This window comes from Chaetodon trifascialis, chromosome 4, assembly GCF_039877785.1.
Source record: "Chaetodon trifascialis isolate fChaTrf1 chromosome 4, fChaTrf1.hap1, whole genome shotgun sequence".
Taxonomy (NCBI): Eukaryota; Metazoa; Chordata; class Actinopteri; order Chaetodontiformes; family Chaetodontidae; genus Chaetodon; species Chaetodon trifascialis.
Window position 1 is genome coordinate 19,712,563 of NC_092059.1, and position 13,382 is coordinate 19,725,944.

Below are 13,382 nucleotides of genomic sequence, written 5' to 3' on the forward strand. Positions count from 1 at the left end.
ATTGTATGTCTGCATCTGTCAATCAGTAATGACAGGAGTTAAAGACAGCCTGATATTAAGATATGAATTGAAAATATAGTCATGCATTGACTTTGTGGCTATTAGGCAGCCTGTTGCTATAGTGTTCCATGTTACTGACAGCTGGCTTGGAATGAACAAACGCTGGTGAGAGCCAGCATAGGCAAGAGCAGCAGCTTCTTCCTCTTCTTCGGTGTCAAACATGAGGTTTTTTTTAATAAGCTCAGGCATGTGCGTGGGGGTACTTATCACTTCATTAGCTACCCACAGTGCATTTGCTCTAATGAACGTCTTAAGAATTTAAAATAACGAACACACACACACACAAGGAGAGCACACACACAAACATGCAAGATGATATGACCTATTCACATACTCAGTCAACTTGACAGCAAGAGGTAAGGGGTACAGTAACAGGGCGTGTGTGTGTGTGTGAGACAGAGTGAGTGCGTGTAATAAAAGATAGCAGCCACATCACATTTGCGTAGTCTGTGCTGATTTACATTCAGTGATTCACAAGGAGACAGATGGACAGATGATGAAAGAGAGGGAGAAAAGAAAAGAAGTGGGAGAGAGAGAGAGAGAGAGAGAGAGAGAGAACTCAGTGACTATCTGCTGTCCAGGGAAGCAATTAGATGGACTCGGCTGCTGTCACTTAAGACAGGAAAACGGAGAACAGCAAGTGGAAAACATAAAAAGAGCAGCGTCTCATAATGGCTCTGTTAGCTAGTGTGAGAACAACCCAAGAACACACAGACACATGCACAAAAACACACACACGCACATCTTGACTGATATCCTAATTGGAATAATTGCTTTTAATGTGCAGTAAAGAAGAATTACAGTCATGAGTCCTCAAAACTCTTCAGAATACTGCTCACATAATTTTTTTTTATTATTCAATAGTTCTATCATTACAAAGCAAAATTATGGATGTTGACATGAAGGTTTGTTTAAGCTACGCTTTAAATCTTGTTTTATTCTTAATCGTTTTGGAGATTATTGCTCATTGTTTTTGAATGGCGGGCTCCTGCACTTATTTGCCTATGTAAAGCACTTTGAATTGTGCTACATAAACAAAGCTTCCTTACATAACCATGTAGGAACGTGCTGTGTGTTTATTATGTTTACACTGCATTGATTTTTTTGGTAAAGTAAATTAACCTTGGGTGAGATCACAACTCAAGATAAATCAACTGTAACTCTACCAGTTTATAAAGTGTCCAAAAACATTTACTTCAGCAGTAACAGGATAATGCTACTTAATGCTTCCTACTCCTTTCTCAAAGTCTTAAAAATAATGAAATGTGCAAATGTTGTCACACTGCATAGAATAAAATGAGATCATATTGTCAGTGTTGGGCATCAAATTGGTTTTATTGATTCTGAGTCTGCTTATAGTATAGTTTCTGTTTGTTTGTTTGTTTTTTAATCAAATCCTGGTTTAAATTCTTGTCATACTAACTAAATGAAAACCAAATAATATTCTCATATTTTCACAGGAAAAACCACCTTAATTTCGGGCAAACCAAAAACAGCAATTTGGCAGCAGTGAAGAATATTCACTTCTGCCGCTGCTGTTTAGTGGAAGTGCGAAAGCAACAATAATAATTCTGCAATATTTATTTTTATATTTATTTTTTTGAGACAGGCACAACCACCAGTGTGGAGGGAAGTGCAGTCGAACCAAAACTCTTTGTGCAATGTGCAGAACTGAGACTGTGTGCAAATACTTGTCCTCATATGATGCTGTATGCTGCATGTAATGAGCTCAATAGTTTTTCAGACATTTGCAGAAAACCCCAGGCAGGGAAGCACAGCCATGTTCTCTGACCATCATTTTCCATGTCCTGCCTCTAAACTAAATGCACCCTTCCAGGCGTCATGAACTAGCAATGGCCAAGCTAATCAACCCTCCATTCAGCAGCATAGTTACCAGAAAAAACACAAACCAACAGGAAGTCAAAGATATTCATCTTTCTGAGGGGTGGTGAAAAAACAGAATAGGTTATTAATGTATACACCAACAGAAAAGGGAAGAAAGCAGTGACAAGAACACAGAAGAGCCTTTCGAGAGCGTTTTAATAGCAAAGTCAAAATGCTTCTTCTTCTTTTGCTACTTCTTTGTCACTGACCCCATACTTGTCCCTTGGTTTGTATGTATTTCATCCACACTGTCTCTCACACACAAAGCCACGGGCCAATGAGCTTTTTGCCAGCATGTGTTGTCTTCATTACTGGACAGTGCAGCAACAAAGACAAAGCGGCCCACTGAAAAGCTGGGATTCCCTGGATAAACCCCGCTTTTGTATTCCCAGATCCCTGGTTCCGCAGCGCTGCCGAATTAGTACACATACCTCTGGACTTGTGATGCGCTTGGGGCTGGTGGTTCACTGTGGCTGGTTGGCTGGGCGGATGGATTGATGCCTGCAGATTCCTAACAGGCTGGCAGACAGCTTCATCTGCCTGTCTGTGGGTACATATGTAGATGTGTGCATCTACATATGTACCCGTCGAGCTGCCTGTCTGCCATTTTGTGGCTGAGGTTTCAATTCAGAGCCGAGTTACATATTAGCAGCAGAGACGTGCAACTAAACCAGGACGAGGCTTAGACTTCTTGCATATTAAGTATTTCTAAAGCAAAGTTTTCCCAAAAGTCAACTGTCTTTCTGACCTATGTTTTAAATCTAAGATCTTCAACATGTGCGCTTGAAACAAAAATATTCTGAAGCTAAACTTCTTTTCAGCAGGTCTGTGATCTGCAATGAGGTGAGAATCTAGATAATAAGTAGTTGATCATAACTGATGACATTGAGCGCTGCCTAAGGCCACTGAAATGATTGGCAGTGGAAATGGATGGCGTAAGATAGGAACTGATAATGACGAATGAATAATTAAAACTCATTAGGCTGTGAATTTGCATATGAATTTAGGCCTGTTATGACAAAGCCTCCTGTATTAAAACTAAACATGGGCAGCGGACAGGCCAGTTTAATGAGCAACACACACCTTCATTCATCAAAGGCCTATGGCGACAGGTGGGTTGGCACATTTGGGATGTGAAAACAAACATCAACAGAGTTTGAATGTGAATGTGTCAAATCTACAGCCAACTCGTAATCTGCTCTGATTAGGAGATTTTTCCAGCTCTGGCAATCCCAGCACACAATAATGTGAGCATGGAGACTGATAATGATGGATGCTTAACTTTTTGAATGCAGGCCATGGGCCAGCTAACGAGCTGCTGGTAGAGTGCCTCCAATTTGCTAATGGCGAGGGAAGGATGTAAGGAATGAAGGAAGGAAGGAAGCAAGGAAGCAAAGAAGGGATTGAGAGGCTGGAGGCAATAAAGTGTGGGCATAGATCAAAGGATGGTGAGTGGATTAGATACTTTTTGAGGGGATCTCTTGCCTACAAAGAGCGTTTTGTTAAAAAAAACATCAGGAGTGCATGTAGAACAGAAGGAAAGAATTACAGATAGGAAGCGACAGGGGTGTTCTGCTTATATGTGTTGTATATGTGTGTGTGTGTGTGTGTGTGTGTGTGAGTGTGTGTGTGTGTGTGTGTGTGTGTGTGTGTGTGTGTGTGTGTGTGTGTGTGTGTGTGTGTGTGTGTGTGTGTGTGTGTGTGTGTGTTTAAGGAAAAAAATCATCATTAGCCGAGGAGCTGAAGCAACAGCCCGAAGCAAAGCTGCACACACTTAAACTCACACATTAACACAGATATGTGTGCTGCAGGACACACTCCAACAGACACATAAACACTCCCATCAGCATGACCTAATAAGTCCAACGCGGAGGCCCGTCTCAGTGAACTGATATGGTCATGAGGTGCAGATGCATGCCAAAACTGTTCCGAGCAGTACGGTTCAATTAGAGCAGAGGTCGGAGAAGAGCCAGGAGAGGTTCCGCTAACCAGTTACCACACAAACAGTGAGAAAAATCCCCCGAGAATTAGAAGACAGACAGAGGACAACAGTTTATCATGGCAATCTCTTTTGGTACACCGAGGAAATTCAATTACAGCAAAGGCAGCCAAAAATGGTGTAGTATGAGTAAATTACCATGGGGTCAATTATATCCACAAAAAGAATTATCTTTGCTGTAATTAACTTCTACATCCCAGGAGAGGGCAGTTACACACACCTCAAGGAAAAGGACAGTGAAGTAACTTAATCACATTTACAAACACTTAAACAGAGGTGAGTCTCATTAAGATGACTGTTAATGAGCAGAAAATCTGCATAACAAACAAGGGGCAAGATGGGCAGGTCAATTGAAATTATGTTTTTAGTTGCATCAGCTGCAACAGCTGAAGTGAATAACAAGTTCTCCTTTAATTGTAGTTACAGTGCGTGATACAATAAATCCATGAGGTTGATATAATGGCTGATATATCTGTATTGGAGTTAATGTCGGCCAATAAGTAACAAGAATTTGCAATACAGAAATTCCATTGTTCCATATTTTAACCTCTCAAATATACACACTTTATTGGGCATTAAAAACTATGAAGGTACTAGCTTAAAAGTGCAGTATTGGTCAGTCTATGCCTTATATCTGGCAAAGGAAAGGATGAAATGATTTCATGTGGCCAGAGGAATCGCTGAAACAAATCAAGATAACAAACAGACAGACTGCATCAACAAAGAGGAACAGAACTCAAACCAACAAACAAGGATACAGTGGATCATACCTCTGAAATGAGTGGGAGCTGGTAAGTAAGATGTTTTCACAACCGATGGGAATGATGGCAAAAACTATGAAGGCTACAAAGAATGATGGTATTTTCCATCACTGTCTGCTAAAGGTCAGTCTACAGAATGTGCAATGATTCCAGAATCCAATATGTCTAATGATCATAGGAGTCTGATCCGTCTTCTAACGGACTCGCTGCTAATAGGAGTTTCCAAGTCCACGAAGAAACAAACAAACAAACAAACAGACTCTCCCAAGTGACAATCTTAGCGTTCAGAAAATGTTTGAGGCCTGTGCATGCTCAATTGTGTTTTTGTGTCTGCGTACGTGATACACTCAGCTCAGGGAATATGTGTGCATTTCACACCAATTACAAAAATCTCTCTGCATACAATAACACCACGGATCACTTTTCTGTTCCCCGGGGGAATTATGCCATTCTTGATCCATAGCTCCTCAACTGCAGAGTCTGACCCATGTGGGATTCTGAAAAACCAGCTGTTTTACTTACTGTGAAAATTAGACTACAATTACAAAATTAATTACCATAAAACAAAAACAGACAAACAATATTTCCATATTGAGCCACATATTCTCTAATAAAGCATTAATCCCATAAACTTTGAGACATTACAGAAGATTCATTCATTTGATGGCACTGAAACCTTTGCATGAAGATCCTTAAAACAAAAAGTAACTTTCATTCCCTTTGTATGATTAATATTTCATTGTACATCTATTGCAGAGCCCATGGGCCTATAACAACAGCAGAAAGATATATAAAACCAATATAAAAGCAATTTCAGGTTTTAAGCTAATTTGACTGATAACGCCTGTGTTCTGCTACAGTTCTGCCTCATAATGACAACACATGGCTTCCTTGGAGTGTTGTGATGTGCAATATTTTCTCTATTAACAAAAGAATCAGTTAAGTAAATTTGGAATTTGGTGGGTGGTGTAAAGTCTTTGAGCAGGCACAGTTTGAATTAAACGAAAGATTATCGACCATGCAGGCAAATAATTCCACATGATAAAAACTGAACACGTTCATGATTCGACCTTGCAGGGAGCTGTGAGTGAACCTGCTGACCTGTTCATCACCTCACTTGTTTAAGCTGAACAAATGGCTTCAGAGCAGCAACGTCCTGTAAGATGAATGAACAGATTTACTGAGGCGGGCTCAGGCTAATTCCTGGTTAATTCTCTGCTGAGAGCTCAGTAACAATAAGAGCAGAGATTGATCATGCTCCCTCTGCTCATCCCGGTCCCGTGTACTCACCACCTGATGATACAGTGAGCCAAAGTACAGCCCCGCTTCTGGTGAGCTGCTGTTCTTCACCGAGTCCTAACCAACTTCATATTTTTTGGCTTGAACGTTGGCCAAAGCCAATGTTGTATATCAAAATCTCTCACTCTCTCTCATCACCTTCTGATATTGCAAAGTGATGCTGCACTGCCAGGTAGCTCCTGTTACACGAGTATTTAGTGAATTATACTTTCATTGTCTCATTTCATGCCTTACATTTAGCAAAGTACTGTAGTATAGGCATCAAACAGTATAGATTTCTTTATCTTAGCATATGTTGAGAAAAGGCTCAATGAAACACATTACAAATACAAATAATAGAATAGTGAAGCCCATTTGTGGAACTTCAGCTCTCTGTGTGAGCATTTCACTCCCGTAATTGCTCAGTGGTCTTTTTACTCAAGAGACAACAGTGTGTGAGTGTGTAAGTCTGTGTGCGGGAGCTAAAAAAGCAATGTTTAACATTTTCAAGTGCTGTTTAGCTCCTCTTTATCAACAACTGATCAACAACTACACAAAAGCCATTCAGACACTGGTTCGTTTCCCATGAGACACTTTCTGCTTCACAGATGCAACAGCAGCAACAGTGACTTTGCTGAAGTAAACAGAGAAAGTGCTCTGTGGTTAGCATTTACAAAAACAACAGCGGTCTCCCCTAACAGTCCAAAAAGATGTGCCACCAACACAAACTACATCTACTCAGACTCCATGGAAAAGGAAAAGCATGCTGCACACACTCTGAGTCACAAGTGAGCTCTGTTCAGTGTAACTCAGACTCAGACATACCTCAGTAGTGACCTCGTTGCAAAAAAAAAAAAAAGGTTTCACTCAAATAAACATCAGTGAATCAGTGAACTCAAGGATGAAGCAGGAGGCCTTTGAGATGTGAGAGTGACGTGAAAATAATGACGCACAGGCAGTGGCGGCTCCTGACAAATTTCTCAGGGGGGGCAACTGTTGCGATGATGGCTAAGATGACCGGACACACAGGGGTAGCAGAACAGAGCGTTAGCCACTGCTAGCCATGTTTTCCGCTCGTACCAGCTCCGGGAAAATCCGCAACTGTATGTTTTCCCCTGCTTTTGTTGACACCTGATTGATATTTAAATTTGGTCTGGGTGGTCCCAATTCTTCAATAGCCAATTAATCAACATTAACTTGACGACTGAATGGTAATTCCCTTAATGAAATGATGGAGTTGCATTTGCTAGCCATGTCGATCTTGCAGTCTCCCGAGTCCCGATGCGTGCCCACGCTGTGAGTATCTTTTTCCTTTTTTTTTCCTTCTTTTTTTCTGCACGCTGTGTGAATTGTCTGAGCACGCATCAATGTGTATGACGAAATCACGTAGGGGCAAGCCGTCCCGGAGCCCATAGAAATGAACTGTAGGGTCCAAAATTAAAAAAAATAATAAATAAATAAATAAAAAAAATCTCAATATGTAAGTCTAAAAGAGCGCCTGGGGTGATTTTCAATCTGACTGAAATCGACCCAAGGGGGCAGGGCTTCTGGTTGGAAAGTGATATTCAGGCTGCTGAATGTCAGAGTAATATTCAGGCTGCTGATTGGACAAAAATATTAAGACTTAGATCTGCAAAATACACTCTTTTCCCTCTCTTTTTTTCGTGTGGCTTAAGGAGGGCGGTGCATCGCCCACTATGGGCCAGCCGCCCCTGCATACAGGAATGCTCTCATATTCACACTCAGAGAGAGATTAATGGAACCCACAAAGACACAAATACACTATGGATACAACCATCCTTTCCCTCCGGTAAGCAATGGAAAATAAATACTGCTGTTCAGGGCTGAGGCTCTGGGTTTTCACAACTAGAAATTCGGACCTTTTCAACACATCTCCGCTCATTCACTTAAAACGATTTGCTAGAGCGCTCACTTCAAATTTCCCAACCGCTGCATGATGGCAGAGACAAAAAGAAAAGTAAAATCATGTTATTTTTGAGCTGTGAGACCGGAGAGGCAGTAAAGGTGAAAGAGACACTGGGAGAGAGGAAAGAGAGAGTGAGTCAGACTATAAACACTTGGTCGGGGTGATGTTATCCAGCTGTCATGAAAACTGATCCAATGGCTGGCAAGTTCAAGCTATGTCACACACACACACACACACACACACACACACACACACACACACACACACACACACACACACACACACACACACACAGTCGTATTTCCATCAGTTCTGAGGACATTATATCGACTTGCATTCATTTACTTCAGACTTGCCCTAACCATAACCATAACCACTACTTGCCTAACCCTAAACCTAATCTAACCCTAACCTAAACTCAAGTCTTCACCCTAAAATGAAATGATAAATGTGCTGGGGACTCCCCACAATGTGACTGTCAACAAATTTATGTCCACACATCATGAGTAACAGACATCCACGCACACACACTAAAGAACACTACTCAGACACGGAAACACAGCTGTACATTTGTAACGACATACATACACACACATGCATGTATACATCAGCACAAACACACTTACAGCGCACACACAAAGAAGTTCAGGTTGGATAGAGGTCTCTGTTTGGGGGTAAGTGAAGAGGCGACAAGCCAGGGGGGTTACTGGATCAAGGCAAAATATTCAATCCTTCAGCACACACACACACATACACACGTACACACACACAGAAAGTGAAAAGCTACAGAAGCTTGAAATCAATCTTCCACACCTCCAACTGAAGCAGTCGGGGATCTCCCACCACACACTCACAGAAACACACACTCTCACTCTCTCTCTCTCTCTCTCTCTCTCTTATGCCAGCTCAGGGAGCAGTGTCCACCCTGCCTGCTGAGGCAGAGCCTTAAACAACTCAGTTGTTCTTATTCATTAGGGTGAAAGAGTTAATAAACAGTGTCACTGAGTTTAACTGCTGTTCCAGCAGGAGCTTGTCCACAACGACTCTACAGACAGCATGAGCAGGCCAACAGCCCAGCGCCAGCAGAGCCCATGGATTACAATGTAAACAAATCCCAATAAAGCTTAACATCCAAGGGCATAAAATGTTTGAGGGCACATTTGATAATAGTGGCCTTAATAGTGGAGTTGTACAGTGTGGTTTAAAAGTCACGTACAGCTAGTTTTCATTTCAACCAATCATCTCAGCATGTGAGCTCAGTGACTAACACGTTCTTTGCCTCTGTTCAAAGCAGGCTGGTGTCGTTAAGAGGAGTGAAAGCCTGCAGACTGTTGGCTCTCCATGCCACATAGTTGGCCACCGCTGCTGTACAGCATGAGGGTAATGTTTGCATACAGCACTGTGTCCTAACGCATAGCTGCAACATTAAAGGCATAGTTCGACACTTTGGGAAATACTCTTGTTTGCTTTTGTGAGATAAGAAGATCAACACCACTGTCATGCCTGTCTGGTTAATGTGACACTGAAGACAGCAGCCAGTAGTTTTTACGCATGTTTTTGTCTTTTAACAAATGTAACAAACGAGCTATAACGTGTTGATTAGTGAGCTTCGGAGGTGCAATTAGGTGGATTGTGTTACCTTAGGATAGAGTCATGTCAGCTGTTTTAAATCTTACTTAACTTAACCCCACTTCTTACCAGAGTATGGTGGTAATGCACAACCTTTGAAAGAGGAAGAAGACATTTTACTGAATTTCAATTTTCTAGTGCTTCTGCAATATGGTCTGAAAACTGTCTGTAGTTCTGCTTCTCTGCGTGTTAATCAGTCTCTTCCTCTACCCCTCTCTTCTTCTATAGAATTACAGAGAGACTACCAGCACTTTCATGAACACCGATCAGCTTCAAACTCAACTGTGAAGGTAGCAAGCTGTGAAAGCCCCCACGCTCTTGCCTCGGAGCAGACAAAGCCTCTCACAGCCACACCTCTGCCGCAACATTCCATCTTAACAGGGTCCTCAATGCAATTCATGACGATATTACCTGGAAAAATACCTCAAAAAGAAAAACCTCCCCTTCCATCTCACTGTCACCCGAGGCCATCGAGAGAAGTCTTTGAAGACACATGTAGATTCTACTTGAACCATTCTCCATCTTGATTCAAAGAGCTAATACTGAGACTCCCAGGCGTGACCACATTATGTTGTCTAACTGCTGAAATGAGTCCTTGAAATGAAACAAGTGGTACTTCACTAAACAGGAAGGAGATGGAGAAACAAAAGAGGAGGGAGGATAATAGTGTTGAGTGAGAGGGACGGGAGAGACCGACAAAGACCGTGACAGACGGGTGGCGGTGTTCGAGAAGAGTGGCGGCGGCTGACATTGAGATAAAGAGCATATGAAAATAAATAGAGGAGAATGTGGTGCCATTGAAAATATTACTTCTTCTTTAACAACCTCAGATGTTCTTCACGCTGGATTCTCACCACACCCCACCCACCTCAGTACACAGGAGCCCAACACCCAGCCCCACCACGGCGGCCTAATTAGTAGTGTACCGTGGCTGTCGGTCCAATGAAGGCCTGTGTTTCATGAGGCTCTGAAACCCCATTAACCTTTTGGATGGGCTGGTGCTTTGATAGCTCAGCTGTTTACAGCTCCTGTCTACTTTCTAAAAGCGTTATGTTTCAGGTGCTTGGCTGACTGCACGGACTAAATATAGGCACTATGTAAGATTTCCCTGGAAAGGGACACACTCTGGGGGCAAGGGGGGTCTGCTTTGTGTGTGTGTGTGTGTGTGTGGGTGTGTGTGCTTCTTGTATTTTCAAACTTATGAGGGCCAAATGTTCTCAGAAGGTGAGGAGGATGTGGAAAACCCTTTAAAACGAGACACTCACTTTTCTACACAGCTAATTTAAAGATAGGATTCTGGTTAAGGATTAAAACTATAATTAAAATGTGTCTAAAATATGGTTCAAAGTTAATTTAGGTGTGAGGTGATTAAGATTAAATTTGCTATGTGTGAGCCTGTGATTGGGAGTGTGCAAAAGCATCCCTGTTTATGTTTATATGACATATCTTAAGGTATTCACTCGTCATTTGTGCAAAAGCTGTAAAAACAGATTTTAGTCCATTTTGACTCAAGCACCAAGCTGATAACTAAATTCTTTAAAAAAAATGAATCCATCACTGACTCACGTGAGTCCTCTAATGCTCAAATCACCTGTCAATTTTTAAAGTATATATCACTGCTGAAATCATGCAGCCTTAATCCCTGAAGTCTGTAAAGAAACCAGGTCAATTTTGTTTGTATTGCCAAATGTCACGATTTTATGTAATACAGCACCCCCGATCCATAGACCCTAATTTCAGATGAGGCTCCTAGAAATGGAGACACACTATATACCATACACTATACATTCAGTTGCCACTTTATGTGCTACAAATAGATCAAACTAATGCAATCTAACATAACACCTCTGCAACAAATCCCACCATCATGAAGTTTAGAATGTTTTAAAGTGGGTTAGGTGTTGCATTAGAAGAAATTTGTTTATAGGCTTTTCCTTTTTTTTTTTTTTTATAGGTAACCGTCGGTCCAAGGACCTTGTGTAACCTACATGTGGCCAGTCTTGTAATCCCCATCACTGTGCTAAAAAACAAGGAAGCAGACCTTGGTCACTTGAGTCACAGGCGAAAGTATCTGCTCCTCCGCCTCCTGACCCCACCACTATGTCTCTAATATGGAAAACTCTCCCCGTGTTTCAGAGCTCCTGCTGCTTCACTCCCTCCACACTGTGGATATCAATACTGCACTACTTTCCATCTAACTATTAATACAAATGTGTGATGACAGATATGATATGGCTCTATGTTTAGGGTTTGGTTTACACATTCATTTGAGCAGAGCTGCGTGTGTGTGTGGTCTTGTACATGTATCTTTGCGAGGACAAGTTGCAATTTCAGCTTGAGGACATTCTGACTGGTCCTCTATTCTTCTAAGGGCTGTTTAGGGGTGAAGACTTGGTTTCAGGGCTAGAAGTCGGTTTGATGTTGTGCTTGGGCATTCAGTTGTGGTGGTTAAGTTTCAGGTTAGGCAATGAGTTATGTCTGTGGAGGTCCTCACAAGTATAGGAGTACAAGCATGTGTGTGTTTGGGCACCTGTGTGTCTGCTAAAGTGAGAGTTTTACCTGTGCCTTTGTTGCGGTCCACGAAGCAGTACTTCAGTTCATATTCTTTCAGAATTTCATGGACTTCCTAAAGACAGAAAGAGAAATAAGACTTGAGCCAGGAAATCAGCAAAACTTTCAGAAGCTTCTTCAAATAAACTTATTCAATGTGACCAAAATTCAAGAAATTCAAACACTGAAGAATCTAACACCATCACTTTTTGGCATTTTCATGTGATTATTCGGAATTGTTATCAGATTTGCAGTGAATCGAGCATTACTCAGTTAACCATTTTAGCAACAGACGAAATGCATCACTTTTACCAACAAAGGAAAGTGCAATTAAATATGGTCAGTGAACGCAACTCTGTAGCATCAGTCAGGGGTAAGTCAGGCTTTAACAGCCTTAACTCTTGACACAGAGTCATGTCATGGCAGCACTAGTCCAACAGCAAGACAGTCATTAGGAACTAAACGACTGCTTCCAGTAACCGAGTATTCAGACAGCCACTAGAAAATTGAATTTAGATAAATCTTCGAGAAAGGACTTTTGTTCTTCACACTTTTGAAACCTTATTTTTCAACACTTGAGCAAACTCTTTTCCTTCACAATAAACACTTTGATGGCAGATTTCCCCATTTGCAGAAATCTGTCTCTAATGGGTAATTACGCTTTTTAAAAAAGTGCATTGAGATGAAAAGCTTTTAGTCCCCTGTCAGGTTTCTAATCACAGCAGCCCACCGCACTGCACTCACGCACAGACACACACATCAAAGTAATACATCTGGAATTTATCTTTTAAAGTAGAGTGTAGCCCACTCTCCTGAAGAAACGTTTGAGGTTGTCTCTTTGGTGACAGTATGTGATGAAGTGAGACAGGAAAGGGAGTAAAGAGATCCTCACATCCTGTCTGAGTCTGTTATGAACTCCACTGCACACTGCTAACTCTACTAACCTCTGTACCTCCCTGATGGGTCTCAGTGTTCATAGCCACGCAGCCTCTGCAGTACACAAACTAAGTGACGACTGTTCAAAGCTTGGCAACAAGTGCTTTTTGTTTTTATAGATATGCGCCTATAATATGAGTAACCTTTTCGATCCAGTCACAGTCAGACCTGTCCAAGAGCACAGCAGTTCCAGATCGAGCAGGAACACAGTGTAGGCGGAACGACTGAACAGTGAGCAACAGAAAAAACTGAAAAACAACAATGACAAATAAATAAATAAATAAATAATAAAACAACCGCAGTGCTAAAACATCCTGTGAGCCACAGTCTAAACTCTGTGGCAGTGGAAAGGTCACTT

The 13,382-nt window shown here is 41.6% G+C and overlaps 1 protein-coding gene across 1 annotated transcript in view; it reads right to left on the reverse strand.

Annotated features, from left to right (window-relative positions):
• raver2 (ribonucleoprotein, PTB-binding 2) overlaps positions 1-13,382 on the reverse strand; it is a 78,669-nt gene that overhangs the window by 51,206 nt on the left and 14,081 nt on the right. The window contains exon 2 of the mRNA XM_070960852.1: positions 12,098-12,164. Within this exon, the coding sequence (XP_070816953.1) occupies positions 12,098-12,164 (67 nt within the window). The remainder of the gene's footprint in view (positions 1-12,097; positions 12,165-13,382) is intronic.